This window comes from Myxine glutinosa, chromosome 11 (genome assembly GCF_964187855.1).
Source record: "Myxine glutinosa chromosome 11, kmMyxGlut1.1, whole genome shotgun sequence".
NCBI lineage: Eukaryota > Metazoa > Chordata > Myxini > Myxiniformes > Myxinidae > Myxine > Myxine glutinosa.
The window spans coordinates 95,198,017-95,219,067 of record NC_136271.1 but is presented as its reverse complement, the minus strand read 5'-3'; the positions used below and the strand labels follow the sequence as shown (position 1 = coordinate 95,219,067).

General features: G+C 45.8%; 1 protein-coding gene and 1 long non-coding RNA gene across 2 annotated transcripts in view; both read left to right on the top strand.

Annotated features, from left to right (window-relative positions):
* Nucleotides 1–9,741, top strand: part of LOC137414544 (uncharacterized) — a 198,733-nt gene extending 188,992 nt beyond the window's left edge. The window contains exons 26-27 of the mRNA XM_078786296.1: nucleotides 8,392–8,464; nucleotides 9,728–9,741. Of these exons, the coding sequence (XP_078642422.1) occupies nucleotides 8,392–8,464; nucleotides 9,728–9,741 (87 nt within the window). The remainder of the gene's footprint in view (nucleotides 1–8,391; nucleotides 8,465–9,727) is intronic.
* A 316-nt stretch (nucleotides 9,742–10,057) lies between these two features.
* On the top strand, nucleotides 10,058–18,361 carry LOC144888318 (uncharacterized). Its single transcript, XR_013620912.1, has 3 exons — nucleotides 10,058–10,123; nucleotides 10,226–10,310; nucleotides 17,993–18,361. It is a non-coding gene; the product is annotated as an uncharacterized LOC144888318 (long non-coding RNA).
* Nucleotides 18,362–21,051: the final 2,690 nt, after the last annotated feature.

Genomic DNA, 21,051 nt, shown 5'->3' with positions numbered 1-21,051 from the left:
TTGCGCGGGGCCGCATGTTTTTTTTGTGGAGGGCCTCGTCATGCCCGAGTCGTGTGTCCGGCACGTGACGCTATTTGCCATTTGTGCTCGCTAAAGGGACATTACGCGAAAGTTTGCAAGAAATCGGCACGCGGCTCGCGGCCCTTCGACACGCGCAGCCGCGGTCGCGCAGGCGCGGCAACCTTGAACGGGCTTGTAGCAGAACCCACGAGCCCAGCGCCTTACCCGTCTTCGAAGGGGAGGGCCCCTCGCTGCGGCCCGCTGGGCGCTCAGACAACCTTGACTGGCGCCACCGGAAAGCCACCACCGTCTCATTCTCCATCGGGGACAAAGGCCGCGTCCTTGGCCAAACCTCGAGCCACGCAAGGGAAGAAACAGCTTTCGAATACTACGGAAGCCTCTTGTCAAAGCGACCAAACGAAAAAGGCGATTTCGAATACTACTACGGACGCCTTTTGTCAAAGCGACCAAACGAAAAAGGCGATTTCGAATACTACGGAAGCCTTTTGTCAAAGCGACCAAACGAAAAAGGCGATTTCGGCTACAACGGAAGCCTTTATCTGCCAGGAGTGTCAAAAGGCGATGTCAAATACTACTGAGGCCTTTTCTCATCGGATTTTGAATCGCGAAACACCGGAATGCTGGGGAAAGTCCTCTGATGACGATAATGGATTTCCCATGGTCAACGCAGACTCCGGCCACGATCGCAAAACTGCAGCTGGTGTAGGATCCACCCGCGAGGCTGGTCCGACCCATTCGGGGGGCTCAGTCCCGCTCCCAGCTGCCTCGTCTGGCCTGGCTCAAGCCCTTATTCCCCTTATGGTTGAGGGCCATTGTGTTCAGGCCTTGGTGGACACCGGATCTACGGATAGTTTTATCGACCAGCGACTTGTGCTCAGGCATGGATGGCGGATCGGGCGATCTACACGACGGATCTTCATGGCATCCCAGGGACTCCGGCTTAGCACAAAAGGGGAATGCCGATTGAAACTAGTGCTAAAGGGACGGGTTTTCCCTGATGTACACCTTATGGTTTTACCCGCATTATGTGCTGATATTCTGCTAGGACACGATTTTCTTAAGCTGCATGGACGTCTGGTAATGGAGTTCGGTGGGCCTGACACTCTTGTTGTGGGGGCGGACGACGCGCTAACGGTGTGCGCCCTAGCGCAAATGGACGTCCGTCCGCTTTCGCTGTTCCCCAATCTAACCTCCGACTGTACCCCTGTCGCGGTAAAATCGAGACGCTACTCCCGCGCGGACATGCAATTCATTGCGGACGAAACGACACAGCTCTTGAAAGACGGCATCATAGAACCTAGTAGGTCACCGTGGCGTGCTCAGGTCTTAGTGGTGCGCAGTGAGGCCCACCGCAAACGCATGGTAATCGACTATTCCCAAACGATTAACCGCTTTACACAGCTGGATGCCTACCCCCTTCCGGGGATGGACGCGCTAGTGCAACAGGTGTCCCAGTATTCGGTCTATAGTACTCTCGATCTCCGTAGTGCGTACCACCAGATCCCTATCTCTAGGGCGGATCGTATCTATACCGCTTTCGAGTCGGGGCAGCGGTTGTACCAATTTACACGATTGCCCTTTGGGGTGACGAACGGGGTCGCTTGTTTCCAGAGGGCCATGGATGACCTCGTTGCGCGGGAGCACTTAACCGATGTTTTCGTCTACCTCGATAACCTTACGGTTTGTGGATATGACCAAGGGCACCATGACGCTAATCTGAAGCGCTTCCTTGAGGTCGCGCAACGGTATCACTTAACTATGAACGAGGATAAGTGCCGATACTCCCTACGCACCATAGATCTTCTGGGGTACACCGTGACCCATGGCTCTGTCTCTCCGGATAAGGAACGTCTGCGACCTTTGCTCGACATGGCCCCTCCCTGCGATCGGGCTTCCCTGAAACGCGCCCTTGGGCTGTTCGCCCATTACTCCAAATGGGTGCAAAATTTCTCCGCGAAACTTCGCCCCCTTGTGGCCTGCGACACCTTTCCCCTGAGTTCGGCCGCATTGACGGCCTTTGAAGGACTTAAGACCGACATCGCCCGAGCCGCCGTAGCAACCATTGACGAGAGCGGCTCGTTCGTCCTAGAAAGTGACGCCTCGGATCAGGCCATCGCGGCGACCCTCTCCCAAGGGGGACGTCCCGTGGCTTTCTTTTCACGGACTCTTACCTCCGCTGAGCGGCGGCACTCGTCCGTTGAAAAGGAAGCGTATGCGATCGTCGAGTCTATTCGGCGATGGCGCCCGTACCTACTCGGGCGGAGCTTCCAAATCATCACGGACCAGCAAAGCGTTGCGTTCATGTACGACACCTTACACGCCCAGCGCATTAAGAACGAGAAAATCACTCGCTGGCGTATCGAACTCGCCGACTTCTGTTACACCATCAAATATCGCCCAGGGAAGGATAACCAGGCCGCCGATGCCTTATCGCGCCCCACTACATGTGCTGGTATCACCTCGTTGGAGGGCCTACGGGTGCTGCATGCTACTGCGGGCCATCCCGGCGTAACGCGTTTCGCTCATTTCGTGCGGAGTGGGAATCTCCCTTACTCGATTGACGATATCCGCCGTATCTGTCGCGACTGCGCTATCTGCGCGGAAATCAAACCGCGTTTCTATAACCCCCCTATGGGGACTCTGGTGAAGGCTACACGCCCGTGGGAACGCTTGGCGATGGATTTCAAGGGCCCTTTGCCGGTGTCGAGCGGCTCTCGCTATCTGCTCACTATCGTTGATGAGTACTCACGATTCCCCTTTGCTTATATGTGCGCGGACATGACTGCTGCCACGGTGATGCGTTGCTTACAGAACTTGTTCTCAATGTTCGGTTACCCGGCCTATGTCCATACCGACCGGGGTGCAGTCTTCTTGTCTCAGGAGGTGCGCGGCTATCTGCTCCAAAACAACGTTGCGTCTAGTTACACCACGCCGTATAGACCCCAGGCTAATGGGCAGATCGAACGCTTCAACGGGATTATCTGGAGGGCCGTCATGCTCCATCTCCGGACCCACGGCCGGGGCCTCGATAAATGGGCTTGGTCGCTACCTGCGGCGTTGAACTCAATCCGGGCACTCCTGAGTACGGCAACTAACCAAACTCCCCACGAGCGTCTTTTCCACCACCCCAGGAGCTCGGGGTGTATACGGTCTTTGCCCAGTTGGCTCGCTGGGCCCGGGCCGGCCTACCTTAAACGGGCAGTTCGCGCGAGCAAGTACGACCCCCTTGTGGACAAAGTGCAGATTCTCCAGGCTAATCCTGAGCATGCTCGTGTGATGACGTCTGATGGTCGTGAGACTACTGTCTCCGTTCGTCATCTTGCCCCTTGCGGGGTCGACGACCTTAGTAGGGAATCGGACGAACCAGTCGAACCCGTCTATGAGACTATGACCTCTCCCGACGCTCCCATCGCCGACAGTCCACCGACCCTCCCCCCGTCGAGACTGCCCGGGTCCGACGACTTGGCGTTACCCCCTTCATCACCCGACCCTGTTGACGCCTCTGACACCGGGGATACAGGGTTACGAGACGCCGTACCCGGGGAATTTCGAACGCGTGCTGGCAGAGAAATTCGCCGCCCGGCCCGCTACGGTTGGGCCGACTAATACTCCGCGCCCATGCTGACGCTCACTCGCTTTTAGCCACGCGGCCGTATAATTCTGACGGGGGGGTGAATGTAGTGAAATCGTATCCGTACTGAACCCGGGTGGGGATGCTCGCTGCTCGCTGTCATTGTTGTCCCCACTAGGGGCGTGACTATAAGACCCGTTGCCGTGTCAGTGCTCCGAGACTTCTCCCTTGTGACATGTTACATCGGTAGCCTCGTTAATGGTACGCCTTTATAGAATATCTAGCTTGCTTGCATTGACTGATATGAATGGCTTTATGAGATGTCGCATCGTATGCTTATTGTGTATTTCTACTTACAGGAATGATGTGATGATCTAAATGCAATTAAACCAAACCGTTGGACTAAAAGTTGTGCGGACCTGAATGGTTTTCCACAACACTCCTCTCCAATACCTCCTCGCACGCCTCTCCAATACCTCCTCACACTCCTCTCCAATACCTCCTCGCACGCCTCTCCAATACCTCCTCACACTCCTCTCCAACACCTCCTCGCACTCCTTTCCAATACCTCCTCACACTCCTCTACAACCCCTCACACTCCTCTACAACCACACCTAAAAAAAACCAAAAAAAAAACGAAGACATATCTCTCGGTAATTTCCTGAAACATATTTTACTTCCGGATAATAATGTTGAATGAAATAAGAAAGAACGAAGATATATATGTCGTTTTTGTGCCGACTCATAAAACGTCAAAGTAATATATCTTAACGGAAAAGAAAGCGAATTTTTAATATATGTCGACATTTTCCCCAACTGTTATTTTAGGCGGTGTATTTTTGTGTATCATCATGGCGCGATTTTTATAAATATATCTCGGCAATTTCCCGTGCGTGCGTGAATGTTCTCAATTATTTCTGACACCGAGTCTAAAACCATCGATAAAAATTAAATCAGATGGTGAATTCGATAAAATGGGCTTTAGTTTACAGGCTTTTGAGAAATCATTTGGTTCTATAAACGGAAACTTTCTTGGGATTCTCTTCCCGTTTTTTTCAACCGAGTCTAACACTATGTTAGCGACTGTTAAAAATGAAATGATATATCGAATGAGAATTGAAATAAACCTGTGTGAGAGAGAAAGACAGCACGGGCCTAACTAAACAGGCCTCAAAGCTATTCCAGTTAATAAAATGGTGGATATTTGTTTACATGAAGCCTCTCCAAGAATGGGTGGAGCTACTCTGCAAACGGACTAAGCCACACCCCCGGACAGACGGACAGAATCACCTTCGCCTATTATAATATAGATATCTCTCTTCCATCTTCCTTTAATTCCATCTGGGTCCACAACGATTTGTCCCACTTCATCCTTCAAGCAACTCACCCCCATCACATCACACCTCTCTTTCGCTATCTGCTTTGCAATCCTGAATACTGCTCTCTGACCCTCTTCCAAATCCAAAGCGTTCTCCGAACATTTTCCTACATGCCTCCTGCGCCTTTGCTACCTCTTTCTTTGCAGCCTTCTTGGCTGCCTTATAACTTTCATTCTCTGCCTTTTCTGCCCCCATACCCTTCGCCTTCTGCCACTCCTTGAACTTCTTCCTCTTCTGGTCAATCTTCTTTCCGACTTCATCATCCCACCACCATGTTCCCGAGTGCCTCGGTGGTCCTTTTGTCCATCCACATACCTCACCAACGGCTCCCAACAGACTATCTTTCATTGACATCCAACCACTTTCAAGCTCAACCACATCATCCTCTGCCAATGTCTGCCATACTCAGCCTCTCTTTTAATGCCTCCCTTACTGTCACCTCTTTCAACCTCCACACCTTCATTCTCGGTTGGTACTTCACCCGCCGAGCTCTCCTCGCACCTTTCACCCTTATGTCGCAGAAAACCAAGTGGTGCTGTGAAACAGCCTCCTCCCCCGGGATCACCTTTGTGTACCGGAGGTGCCCCCATATCTCACCTACGCACCAGCAGGCAGTCAACAGTTGTCGTCGACCCACCTGACGTGTATATAACAAGCTTATTATCCTCTTTCTGGAACTGAGTATGACAAACCAACAAATCAGCTCCATCAGCAAATTCCAAAATCCTTTAACCTTCTCCATTTCTCACACCATATCTGTAACCCCCACGAACTCCCTCAAAACCGTCCATACTCCTTCCCACATGTCTATTTAGGTCTCCTCCTACCACAACTTCCTCATCTTTCATGTTTTCCATCAGTTTCTCCATTGCACACCAGAGCTTGTCCTTCTCTTCATCATATTGCACACCAATATGTCTGGCAGCCATATTGGATCAAAAAAAAAGAAACGTTCAAAAACAGAAGGGTTGGCTCACACCAAGTTGACTGCGCAGGGTAAGTATTGTAATGAATTTGGGGTAGAGGAATATTGAAATCCAGGTGGATCTGCATAGGTAGGTGTCCGGCTGTCGTGATGGGGAACCTCACCTGTAATAAGTTCTGTGTTTAGCCGTATGTCGGAACAAGTGCGTATCTGTGTCCTCGCAAATTCCCTTGTGTGTCGTTCCCTCTGTGAGCATCCCAGTGTCCGTTATGGCAACGCACTCTTATAGACACTTAGATAGGCCCTTAGCACACACATTAATTAATTCCCCCCTTATTATAAAACTCGTCGAAAGCCAGTTCGGGGCACCGCCAATGCAGCTGCAGCCAGTTACATCACCACAAAGCAACACTCATTGCTCAGGCAGGCTTAGGCCATGCCCACCTTGCGAAGGACTGATTGGAAGGGAGGATCGATGACATCAGAGGAGAAGTGACACCACGAACCGGAGCCGATATTTTGACCCTTCTCGTGCTGGGATCCCATAGCGAGCGGTCGCATTTTGACTGTCAGCGGCGACGTCCCCGTTTGCTCTCTCATGTGCTGGATGTGAAAGCAAGTGGTCGGAGATCGACATTTGCTCCCCACCTCCTCGTCTTCCCTTGGCCTTCTTGCTTTGGCTTCTGCCTTCCCAGACCTTCCTTCCGCCCTCGCCCTGCTCGTTTGGTCCCTTCATCTGCGACTCGCTCGCCATGAACGTTGGGTGCATCGGAGGGCCGTGCCGAACCCGAGGAGGACGTTGCACGTCTGCGGAGGCGGTTGCACGCCCGCTCGCTCGCTTCGCGCGGGGACGCGAGGCCTGTCACGCACTGGCGGACCTGGGCCAAGCAGCGCGCGAACGGGGGCGCACCGAGGCCTTTCTTTGCGCCAACCGAAGCCGCATTGGACGACGGACGTTACACATCCAGAGACAGATAAGCTCGCATCCACAAACGCACAAACAACGTTTCTTTTATTTACTGATTTCCCCTTCCCTTGTCTTGTATGTGAAGTGAGGTGTGCGGGATCCCGATTTAGGATTCAGCTTTTATTGTCACGTTTCCCTGTCCCAATAGTTATTGAATAAATCCTTGTATTATTTTCCCTTTCTATGCAAAATCCGGTGTTCGTGTGAGTTAAATTGCTTCCAGGCAATTTAATTTTCTCAATTTCATTTTTAATTTAAATTAAAAATTCATTTTCTTGGCAACGGTTGGTCCGATTGACATGAAATTTTTCCGAAGGAGCGCCAGTGCCTGTATATTTTTCTGCTGATAATTATGACATCATCAGTCACATGGAACGGACACCATATTGGAAAAACGTTGCACTATATCTCCCAAACCGCTTAATGGAAAAAGTTTGAAACATGGCTCATTGTCAAGTACACCCCATGGGGAATAAGATATGTTAATGATGATGTCATAGGTGCCTCCATATGACGTCATAATTCGACAAGTACAACGCTTGATCTGATCAGGATGAAAAAAAAAATTCCTCTGCAACTGTTAGTCCGATGGATACAATCTTCACAATGGGAGCACCTCCTCCCATATAATTTTTTTTTTGATAATGATAATGACATCATAGGTCATGTAGTACAGACGCCATCTTGGGAAAAAAATGCAAAACTTTGCACCTCCATATCTCCGAAACCTCTACATGGAAAACAAGAAAGAGCAATCAGAGATCGCAGACTCTCACCAGGATGTGTTTTAGTGTTTTTTTAGGCTTTTGTGTCAAACCAAATATGGCGGCCGAAACACGTGTCCGATGACGTCATCATTATTATTTTTCCTCCACCAATTTTTCCCCAGATTACGCTCAGTAAATTTCATATTGATCGGATGAAGTTCTGTACTAGTTACCCTGCGCTCGCAAAGCGAAAAGCGAGGTTAAGCAATCGATGCGTATGTGTGAATAAAAAAAAAACCCCTAAAAAAACAGAAGAGTTAGGCTTGTACCAAGTCCTCCTCAAGACTGCGCAGGTTAAGTATTCCATGAATACCATCTAGTTATATTCGGTGTTGCTTGATGTTGGCAGCAATGCCATGCTTAGGGTGATGGACAGCCGCAATGAGGTTGTGACGATGAATAGGTTAGCGGGTGGTGTGCAACCCATCTTTAATGTGAGTTTCTTGCATTGTAGGGACATGATGCTGCTGTATTGAAAGGTTTTGGAGAGCTCGTGTCACTTCACATGTGACATAAGTTTGATCATCATGATCATCTCATAACTTGAAGGCTTGCATCTAATTCCCGAGTAGTTTGGCCGTGAAAAGGCCTTTTAAGGTATAGCTATCCTGCTGCTTGATGGCATCAGTTTGTGGGTGAGAACACATAACAAGTGGACCTCATTAAGTTTGTAATCTCCCACTCACTCGATACATGCAAGAATCTATTGATTCCACCTGTTGTGTTCGTTGTTGTTGATGTTGTCTTTCTTTCTTGTTTAGGTACTTGATGGAGCACCATACGGAAAGGGTATTCATACGTCGCCATATTTTAGCATCGCCTCTCAATACTCCGGTGAGTCATGGTGTTAAAATTAAATGAAGACATGGCAAATATCCGCTCGTATGTATCGATCACAAACTTGCACAAACCACGCATGCTCTGTTCCCTCCTCTCCTCGAACTGCAAGTATATTTCCACGCCACTCACTATTTTCTTCTAAATGATCCTTGCCAGTTTAAAATAGATAATATTCGTCATTATCATCCCATGCGATTTCTTGCATTTTAATTTTTTATGCCTCCTCCCCCAAAGGTGGCCGGAGGCATTATGTTTTCGGTTTGTCCGTCCGTCCGTCCGTACGGGCTAAACCTCGTGTTTCTTAGCAACCACATGTCAGATTGAGACAATTTTCAGGGTCGGAACGACACCCGCGCATAATGTTTTTATGATAATTGTGACGCCATAGGTCACGTGCCATGGCAGCGATCTTGGATTAAACACAAATGATGAAAAAATTATTTCTCGGAAACCGCTGAATGGAAAAATTTTCAACTTGGCACATTGTCAACTACTGCCAATGGGGAACCAATGCATGATAATATCGGTGAAGTGGTATACCAGCCATAAATGTTTTAATTGAATGCCTTGTCCTAAAAATCTGAAATTTCATGCACATGATTTCTGACCCATTTGTATTGAAATATTAAATTTATGACATCATGAGTCACATGGTTTGGCAGCCATATTGAAGTGAAGGAAAATATTAAATGATTATATCTCTGAAACCGCTTGCCCTATCAATGCGAAATTTTACAAATGTCATCTAACATCATTGTTGCATATAATTTGAAAATCATGACGTTGTAGGTCACGTGGTTTGGCAGCCATCTTGTACATAAGAAAACGAACCATTTCTGATGAACACGAAACTTCACAAACGTGATCCCTTACCCATACATATGCAGAGTGTGCATTTTCGATGTCGTATGTCACGTGGGTTGGCAGCCATATTAGCTTGAATGCCGAAATAAAATAAATAAATAAAAACCTTTTCCCCAAACCGATTCACTGATCGATGTGAAACCCGTCATGTCTGGTAAAAATGGGATACTTCAAAACGGCTGAAGGGATTTCAACCAAACTTGTTTATTTTTCGGACAGTGAACGAGGGCATCTACCCATTGTCATGGGCAGGGACTACGCGGAGGCATATACAGTCGCATTGCTCTAGTTTATGAACTGCACTTGATATTTAGATGGTAGAGTACAAAGTTGTCAAAATTATTGTTATTACACATCTGCATAAATGAAGTTCTCTTTTCTTTGTCATTCCAGTAGAAATCGATTAATATTCAACAACATTCCTATTTGCTATTTCAGTTCCCAGGGTACATCAGTTGTGCTTCTTTTGTTCAAATGTTGTGTTTCTTCTTTGTGTAGATATCCTAGTTCGTCATCGGAAGGTGAAAATACAACCCTCCAAGGTAATCTTCAGGAATTTTAGAATGGAAAGTTTAAAGTTCATTTATAAAGTAAGGCTAACCCCGCTCTAGCAGGGAAAATGGCCTCTAAATGCCTGTTGTTGTTGTTGTTGTTGTTGTTGTTGTATAAAGTAAGCTGGGTTTCATTGTGACCAACTGACGTTCCACAATGTTTTCCTTTCACCCCAGTATGAAAACGATCAATTGTTTATGAAGGGCCAAGCAATCAAATGTGTTGCCTTGTGTGAAGGTAATCTACTTTTATCTCATTTTAATTCCTTATTATCCACGTTTTTTGTGTGTTCCGAAGCCTTTGTGTGAATTATTAATTTAAGCATTCTCTCTCCAACAGTCATCAAGTCACCATCTCTGAAAGAAAATAGGGGTATCTGGGTTATTTCAAACCCTGCCCATATCTGCATCCGCTTTCTATTTGTGTAAGTGCTGGTCCCCACTCTTTCCCCCCTTTTCAGGATCAATCAATGAGTAATGGTTTATTGTCACATCAAATCAAATCATCGCAGCCAAAATCTGAATTGTGATTGATTTACAATATAAAATTAAAATCAAGATAATTAAAAAACAAGTACAAAAAGTTTTAATTAAAACAAAAGCCGCGTCGATGTTACACAATGCCTATATGCAGCTTTGCCTATAACGTCGATGTTATAGGCACAGGACATTCCTATTGATTCGATTACTTGATGTTATTTTTGTGCAAAGTGAAAATATATCTCGGCAATTTCCCGTGTGTGGCGACGAATTTTTAATATATCTCGGCATTTTCCCGTCTGTTATTTCAGGCGGTGTATGACTGACCATGCCGCGAGTTAAAAAAAACATATCTTGGCAATTTCCCGTGTGTGGCGACACGTGAACGAAGCTATGCTCCTCTCTCCACATTATTGTGACGACGTATAAATTAAATATTTCATCGTGACGATTCTCATCAAATGGACGAATTTTTAATATATCTCGGCATTTTCCCGTCTGTTATTTCGGGCGGTGTATGACTGACCATACAACACAACAACATGCATTTTAAGGCCATGTTCCCTGCTAGAGCGGGGGTCCCCATGTCCAGAGGGGGAAGGGAGGGCAGGGTGCAGGGGTGCGCCTAGAGCGGGGGTTAGCCTTGCGGTCCCCATGACAATCTTCTCCATTTTGCCCTATTTTCTGCATCTCTCCTTGTTAACCCCCTTGCCCGCATTTCTTCTTCCACCATCTTTAGCCAAGTCTTTCTCGGTCTTCCCCGTCCTCTACTTCCTTCTACATTAACTTCCATCACTCTTCTCAACCAGTCACTTTCATCCTTCCTCAATACATGACCAAACCATCTCAACCTGTTCCTCTTCACAGCATCAATCACAGGCAATATTCCCATCATCTTTCGCAATTCATCATTTGTCTTCTGACCTCATTCATTCTGGTGATCATTTGTCTGGTGTATGACTGACCATGCCGTGATTTAAACAAAATATATATATCTCGGCATTTCCCCGTCTCTTATTTCGGGCGGTGTATGACTGACCATGCCGCGATTTAAAAAAAAATATCTCAATGGACTTGAAGTTACAGGCCTTTGAGAATTCATTTCGTTCTATAAAGGGCAACTTTCATCGGATTTTCTTCCCGTTTTTTTTCAACCGAGTCTAAAACTATGTTAGTGACTGTGAAAAATGAAATGATATATCGAATTTGATTTGAAATAAAACTGTGTGAGAGAGGAAGACACCACGGGCCTACAAAACAGGCTTCAAAGCTATGCGAGTTAATAAAATGGTGGATATTTGTTTATATGAAGGCTCTCCCAGAATGGGTGGAGCTATGGTTCCCAGAATGGGTGGAGCTTTGAGGTTTTGTCTTCTCTGCAAGAACAAGAAGAAGAACAAGAAGAACAACAACAACAGCAGAGGGCACTCTATGAGCAGCGTCTGCGACGCGGCTAAAAAAAATTATTGAAATGAGCGTAATATCTAGAAATAAGTCGAATTAATTAAAAAGTGCTGCTTTTTTTATTATTATTATTATTATTATTATTATTATTATTACATATACAAGCATGCATAATACAGACTTGGCATTTAATATGGAATATATATTTTTTCTTGACGGGTTTACTTTCTTAACTCAGTATATCAATCTGGTGAGTTTCTTTTACACTTTGGTGATTTATTTGTTAAAAGAACAATGTCACTGATTGTCTGTCGCAGCAAGAAGTCAACAACAGGATTATATCACAGGTGTCGTAGCAAAATGTACGGACAGGTGCATTTGATGATTGGCTTCACAGTCGGGTATACAAGGGTTGCTGCGTTCTGTATTCGTGGAAAGCAACTACTGCACGTCTCCAAAAGTTATTGCCGCTTCCTCTGGAGATGGTCCGTCAACTCGACAATGCTGTTTGTCATGGAGTGGTGGCTTTACGAAATTACGGCATGAAACAGCATGCTATTGCTCGGCAGTATGGCATCACTCAAGGTCAGGTGTCAAAGATCCTGAAACGAAATGCTCAGAGGGGTGTCCCTACGCCAATACCGAGGCCAGGACGTCCCCGCAGAACCACAAGGAGGGATGATCGCCAGCTGCACCGGTTAGTCCGCAATGGCCGTACCAAGTCAGCTAATCGGCTTCGGGCTGAGTGGCAGCAACTGACAAATGTGCCTGTATCCAGAAGGCTAGTCAACCAACGACTGGTTCAAACAGGATATCGTGCCAGCCGTCCCCTGAGAAAGCCACGCCTGACCAGACAATACCGCCCGCGCCGATCGCAGTGGGCCAGAGAGCACCGTCAATGGCAGCCAGGACACTGGAATCACGTGATCTTCAGTGACGAGTCTAGATTTCTGGTCTATCGTCAAGATGGCCACGTCCGAGTGCGCAGACAAGTGCATGAAGCCTACAACAAAGATTGTATAGTGCCAAGAGTCCAAGCTGGAGGTGGTGGGGTGACCGTTTGGGCTGCTTTTCATGCAGGGGGCAAAACTGACCTGGTTGTTCTGAATGGAAACCTGAACCAGTTCAAGTACAGGGCCATTCTGGAAGAAACATTGCTTCCATTTGCTCATGCAGCCTTTCGAGGAAACTTTGTCTTCCAAGATGACAATGCATGGCCTCATCGTGCTCGCGTGATCCAACACTTTCTTGCTGACCGTGGTGCAGAGCATATGGAGTGGCCTGCCATGTCCCCGGATATGAATCCGATAGAGAACTTGTGGGCAGAATTAACGCATCAAATCGACCACTTGGACCAGCAGCCGACCTCTGTGCGTGAATTGCAGCAGGCTATTGTCACTGCATGGCAAGCGATTCCTGTCCAAACCTTGGCAAATTTCGTGAACAGCATGCCTCAACGTGTACGTGCTCTCCGGAATGCTCGTGGGGGTTACACGAAGTACTGAACTGTAATTTTACTGTCCATAATCCCAGTCGTAATTTAACTTTTGTTTTTGTAAAAAAAAAATTTGGCTAAGGTGCAAAATAAAGAGATACTTCTGGAAAACGTACAGAAGTTTAACACAGTACTGTCCATGAATTGAGTTCGATATCAGTTTCCATCACTTTCAAGGATCAATTTATTTGTTTTGAAATGTCAAATGTGGTTTTTGTTTCTTTTAAAGGTCACATTAACAAAATGCAGGATAATTTCAACATAATTCCAATGAACTTTTGGTTCTAAGACATCTTGAAAAGTAAGTTCACCCCCACAAAAAAAAAATCCATATTAAATGGCAAGTCTGTATATGAAAAATAAGGATCGTACAATAATATGAGGTTACAATGATTACAATTATAAGTTACAATAATAATCTAAGATGCAGCAAGATGCAAGTTATGAAATGCATAAACCAATATAAAGTTATGTCAACACATAAAAGCCGAAACGCAATATAAAGCACTAGCAGAAGTACCCGGCATTGCTGGGCGGGGGAGGGGAGGGGAACGGGGGGGAGGGGAGAAGAGGGGGGGATGGGTGAAGAGGGGGAGGGGGAGGGGAGAGGGGTGAAGAGGGGGAGGGGAGAGGGGTGAAGAGGGGGAAGGGAGAGGGGAGAAGAGGGGGAGGGGGAGGGTGAGAGGGGAGAAGATGGGGGAGGGGGAGGGGGGAGGGGAGGGGGGAGCGGAGGGGTATGGGAGGAGAGGGGGGAGGGGGAGGGGAGGGGGAGGGCTGGGAGGGGGAGAGGAGTGGGGGGGAGGGAGGAGGGGGAAGGGGTAGGGCAGAAAGGAAGGGGTAGGGGGAGGAGCATGGGGGAAAGGGAGGGGGGAGGGGAGGGGGATGGGGAAGGGGAGCGGGAGGGAGGGGGAGGAGGGAAGGGGAGGGGAGGGATATAGATGGTTACTGGCAACTGATCACATCCACAAATGATGTAATCCACACAATTTATGTACTTGACATAACGTTAATAGGAATACATGGCCGTGTAGATGGGAAATACAGTTTGTTTGAAATAAATCACAAATATCAGATGAAAGTGAAAAAAAACCTATGTGGTGTGAATGGCAATGTTCCTCGCTGAAATGTGAAAAAACTGAATTACGTGCGAATGCATAACTGTGAGATTATGGCAGCAAAGGTGGAACATCACGTGATCGCTCTGAGCGAATCAGCGCGCTGCTCTGCGACCAGCTGAGATTCCGTGTATAATGTTCCTCGCTGAAATGCGCTGAGGTAAATATGAATAAAAAATTCGATATATTTTCAGTTTTACGTTTTGGCTAACTCACTCGCAAACCTGACGAAGATCCTGAACAAGGATCGCTACGTTATGCGAACGCTACGTTAGCTACGCTACGTTACGCTATGTTCACTACATTACGGCTAAAAATATGGATCTAAAGATGAAAGGAAAAAAAACCTATGTGGTGTGAATGGCAATGTTCCTCGCTGAAATGTGAAAAAACTGAATTACGTGCGAACGCATAACTGTAAGATTATGGCGGCAAAGTTGGAACATCACGTGATCGCTCTGAGCGAATCAGCGCGCTGCTCTGCCATTCCGGTCATAATATTCCTCGTTGAAATGCGCTGAGGTAAAAATATGGTTAAAAAATATGAAATAAATTTTTAGGTCGACCATGTTCGTACCAGGCTCAATGGCCATGTTTGTGCCAAATATCAAGTTCGTGAGCCTCTCCGTTTAGGAGTCTATCGGTAACATTACACACACACACAAACTGTGTTTTATATATACTAGGGCATTGCCCGTACGTGGGTGCCCGTTCCTTGCCAAAAAAAAAAAAAAACGCTACCCGTACGCTCTACCCCGCCCGTACGCCCGTAAACAAAAAAAACAACGCTCTTCGCTTCCGCCCTTCGCTCTGACTGAATTGGGAGAAATAATGCGCATAAGAAAACGAATTACGAACCGTAATGGCGGTCAGCTCGTAACGCGCTCAGCTCCGCTCGTCTCACATCGGCCACGCCTACGCAACAAAGCGTTCTGTGATTGGCTGCCGGAAGTGAAGTCTTCACTGTCCGGAAGTTCGCAAATCGCAGTTACGATGAATCGTTTTAATTTAATCGCAGTTTGAATTCGTTTTAAAACATAGTTTAACGGCAACATAGTTTTCCAACGTGAAATAAATGAATACGCTCTCAAATGTGCCGTCCGAGGCAAAGTCTGATCGCCACGTTCGGCACACGTGATAGCTCGCTGCTCTCTGATTGGTTGAAGCGTTTTTTGGACATAGCTCGGTAAGTACTTCTCCGATTAATTTAAAACCTTGAAAAGGCACATCCTCGGGTCCCTAGCAATATACCTGGCAAGTTTCAAGTATATCGGACCGGTAGTTGTCGAGAAACAGCGGTCACAGACAAACATACATACATACATACATACAAACATACAAACATACACACAGAGATTACTGGAATTATAGATAGATAGATTGGAATTAATAACATCAAAATAATGAAGTAGATCATGGACTCGTAATTAGAAAAAAAACCAATCGATTGTGGTGGAGTAGACCCAGAGTGGTGCACAGCAAAAACACCACGAAGTGCAGCGAGGAAAAAAATAATAGCTGCACTACTATTAGTTATAAATAGCTGTACTAACAAACCTCTTAATTAAGTTAAACCGAAGAAGCCATGGAGGCTGCAACATTGACCGTCTCCCTGACATCCAGCCCACAACTCCGGCGATATCCATGGTGTTAGTGCAGAAAAACATGGAGAAGTCCCGTGCACACACAGCAGAGAACACCAAGGTCCTCACGCAGCCCAATCAGTGGGCAGAGGGGCGCAGGAATGTGCAGGTGGTGGGCCTGACGGCGAGCAGATCGAGTCATGACCAGAGGGAGGGAAACCATGGCAGGAACGAACGGGCTGTGCCAATCTGTGATGCCATGGCAGGCCAAAAACGTCACCGACAAAACCAAGGAGAAGCATGCAACGCACAGCCAGGTGTGCAACGCAGAGCCAGGTGTGCAACGCAGAGCCAGGTGTGCAACGCAGAGCCAGGTGTGCAACGCAGAACCAGATGTGTAACACAGAGCCAGGTGTGCAGCCAGATGCCGAAATCCATCAAAATCCAGGACAGTTCCCATCTAGTCAGCAGGCCAAGGAGGGAACGGATGGGTACGAGGGCAAAATGCAGAGCCAAGAATATGGCACCACTCACGACAAGTTTTCAGGCATTCTTGAAAACAAAATGGAGCTTTTGTCCGGTCTGTCCCCATAATTCAGTTTAGCTGCCTGACTCGTGCTGTTTGAATGTGAGTTGGGCCTCGAGTACATCTATTAATTACCTGTTTTTGGACCATGACTACATCGATTAATTATGGAATATTGGAACATACATTTTAGACGTTTAGACCTTTTACATCACGTGACATAACCTGTGATCCTTCCACATCATCAAATTATTGCGAAGCCCACAATATAGAATCTCACTCACCTTTCCACCTAATTGCCACTCATGCCAACATTATCACCCAAGTGAACATCAAATCAGATGGAAGTGGGAAGGTGAACAGCAGGATGAGAGCAGCGACAAAGAGATACATTGTCGAAAACACGACAACCTCATCTGGGGCTTTTTGAAAATTATATTTGGCCTGAAAATTTGTTCCCATAATTCTTCCTGCACAAAAATGCGATCTCCTCCACATTGCTCTCTGCTGGCACAAACCAGCCTGCCCACAGCCCTTCCGAAACGCTTCCTCTCCACAGTCTTGATGTGCCACTGCCTTCTCACACCCTCTCGCACCGCTGCCTGCTCACACCACTTCCACACAGTAGCCTGCATGCACTGCATCCACACCTATCTGCCATTGAAGGACAAACGTAATGCTAAGCCGTCACAGATGGAGCTCCAAACCAGAAAGTGATTGTTTTGAAATTCTCAAATGCTTTAACATGCCTCGTGTGATGCCTGTGTTATCAAGACCCGTTGCTTTGTTGTCTGTCAATTATTGGTGTCTTCAGAAAAGAACCTAATTCCACTAATTCCATTATCAGTTGAAAGGTGTGAACACAAGTCAAAGGGGGAAAAAAGTGAAATCTCCACTTGTGATTTGTTATACTAGGGCGTGCCCGTACTTGGGTGCAAAAAAACATGCGTGCAAACAACAACAAAAAAAAACTTTGAAACCACGTGGCAGTAACGACCACAGAACCCCCCCCCCCCCCCCTCTATTTACATGAAATGGTTTGGTCCATTCGCAAAGCCAAAGCGAACGGCTTGCGAGTTTGGTAAATAAATCGCCATAGCTCGGTAACTACTTCTCCGATTAATATGAAACCTTGAAAAGGCACATCCTCAGGTCCCCAGCAATATATCTGGCAATTTTAATTGAATTACTATCCGTAATGGCGCACGCGCTCTCACATCGGCCACGCCTACGCAACAACGTGTTCTGTGATTAGTTTGGTAAATAAATCGCCATAGCTCGGTAACTACTTCTCCGATTAATATGAAACCTTGAAAAGGCACATCCTCAGGTCCCCAGCAATATATCTGGCAAGTTTCAATTAGATCGGACCCGTGGTTGTCGAGAAACAGCGGTCACAGACAAACACACACACACACAGACACACAGACATTCACACAGAGATTACTGGAATTATAGATAGATTAACCCATTGCCTGTCTCCCACGTTCCCACTCCTTCACAGGTATGAAGATAACAACACTCCATATTTCCTCTACACAAAGGAACCCGTGATAAAAAATGCAATTCTGCACAGCATGGCCAGATATATACCTTTGGACGAGCTTGCATCGTGATTGGTCCTCAATGGGAACAATAACGTAAAAGGTAACAGTAGCAGAGAAATGTTGGTTCTGAGAAACCCACCCTCGCTCGTTCACTGTTGGGCGGTCATCTCAAAACCAACATTTCTCTACTACTTGGGGAGGGGGAGGTGATGGGGGGAAGGGAAGGGAGGGTAGAGGAAAGGAGAGAGGTTTATTATTACAGATGGTCTATCACATTATTCACACCAATCCTATTTTCATTACACTCGATTAGAGAACAAATTCACATGTTTTTGTTCTATTTTTGGGAATAACTGAATTTTCTTATTGCACTTGTCAGGGAATTTGTACTGGGGGACTCACAGGACTCCAATGACCGGACACAGGTTACAAAAGGTCTAGTTTATTAAACTGTATTCACTTCATCCAATTACCAAAATGATACCGCATAATATAATGGATCAGGTTAACTCTTTTCGCTGGTCCTTCTCGTTCATCCGACACTCCCGTTCGGTCAGTGCTTCACGTAGCAAGTACTCGTTCATTCCATCGTTCCGTCGGGCAGGGCTTCTGAGGACAAGTCTACTTTACTCAACGTTTGCTCTCGTTATATCGCCAAACTGGACTTAATCTCCTCTCCGCTAATGTCCCGAGGTCATGCATCGCACCGAGTCCTGGCATCAGCTCGCTCCCCTCCTGCTGTGATTTCCATTTACACAGCAGGGGGGGTGCTCTAGCCTGGGGCCTTGACCAGGTGTTTCCAAAGGATTATCATGTTCATGCACATTCTGCTTCGTTACCAGATTTAATCAATGAGTTACCAGGGCCAATCAATACGTTACACTGAGTTACACTTCCACAATTCCCTCATCTTTTTGTTTTTGTTTATATTAACCATTAATCTAAACATCAATATAAGTAAACAATCAATCACTACTAGTAAACATCATTACAAGTATAAGTAAATAATCAATCACTTTGGTAATCAAATTCCCTTAGGCATACACCATCATCCTGCAAGAATCACAAAACATTTCGTTGGTCATTGACTCCTTCCATATTGTTCAATCTATTGCATTTGCATCACAAATATATTTTCAAAACAACACTTCACCATCACCAAGATACAACAATTTCACTTCATTTTCAAGTTTTGTAAAGCATCTGCACCATCTGGCAAAAAACGTTTGCCTCCACACAAATGTTAACTTTGTTTGAAAGGAAGGGCTGATCACTTGTGTTTGAATCCAGGTATGAAACATTTTCTCCTAATGTCTTCATAGCTCCTGCACTACTTCGTGTAGGATTTCGCTGTTGTGGTAGCACTGCGGAGTCATAGACTGACCCTTCTCTCCATGTAGCATTCTTGCCACTTTTTTTTGCTGTGAACCATAATGATTCCTTGAACAAGGCCTTCACCCAGTTGTAGTCGACTTGCCTCTTCCCTCATTGTGAGTGGGCAGCAAGTATTGGTGTGACGTTGATTGGCCAGCAAGATGTGGAACAGGGATGCCGGATGCATCCACACTGATGTTGGGACCATGGTGTTCAGGTCATTCATGGTCCTTACCAGGAGCAACCAGCAGAATCGTGCACAGCTGTTGTGACAAGGGCACAGCCGTTTTTTGCAGCTCCATGCTGGTTCCCCGGACGTTGGTGAAGTAATAACATATGTCCCCGCATTTCACAGAGGTTGCAGGTAAAATGTCGTTGTCCTGCAACTTCTGATGTGGTGAATGTTCGAAGTCTTCGAACAAGAGTAAGTGATCGCCTTTCTTTCATATGTTGCAGTGTGATCCAGGCAAATGGTCACATAAATTTCCTTGGTGAAGGTAAGCATTCATCTCCAAGTTACACGGGAGAATGTCTTCATCATTCTTTGAGAAAGAGGGTGTATGCCACGATTAACTTCATTTTTTAGCCACAAATTTTCTTTCTTTCTTCTTCCCAATTCCGTTAGCAATCCCTCCAAAATGTGATCTCGTCTTATCCTTATGCTCAGTCATATCTGAATCTGCTTTCCGCACACACTGAATCAGATAGGGTACATCTTACCATGAAATCAGCATAATCATGTATATCTTCCGACAGTTTCACATTCAACAATTTGTTGTTTTTCCTTAACACAAAAAGTTATATTCATTTATATGCGTCACACAAATTAATATTCAATCAGGTATGTATTTTATTACTAAACTAAGAATAGCATTGTATATGATTACAATCACAAACGGGAATACCTAATTCCCAACAACAATTTTCCCAAACCAACAAATTAAGCATAATGTATTATTACCATAATTCCTCTCCACTTTTTCATTTCCCTCTTTTTTTTTTTTTCTTTTTTTTCTTTTTTTTTTTAACAGTGTGTCACTCGTGGTGATATGAGTTCATTGATATTGTAATTGACACAACTCATAACATTGTCGTTATGCCATTATCTTAATTCTACTGTTTATGTCGCCATAAAAGTCTTCCTTTTCTGGTTCCACATTTCTTTCCTCATTTGTCACTTCATGTGTTATCATCGTGTTGTTGGTTACCTTATTCAAACACACCGTCACTAAGGCTTTCAAGCAAGCCACCACTAAAACAATTGCCAATATAACTACTAAACCAACAAACAAGTCTGCTACTCCTTGTATATATTCATATCTATGACATAGTTATATGTCGATGACATTTAACATTATATACCAAACTAACAAGCTTCCTAAAAGGTAAATAAAGAAAATCCCTTAATATGTAACATAATCAGATTATTTGTCTTACCCTGATCCCCCTATCTCCCGGGGTTGAACTCAATCCCCTGATCATGAGTGTAGTTGTGATACATTTTTTTTTTTTTTCACTCATGCTGTATTAATATCAGCAGGTAATTGTATGTCATGTAGGCAAATAAATGTCACTATTCCAAGTAGGAATATCACATGTTGAAAATGTAATGTTTATCAATGCAAGGGGTGTTAAAATGTAA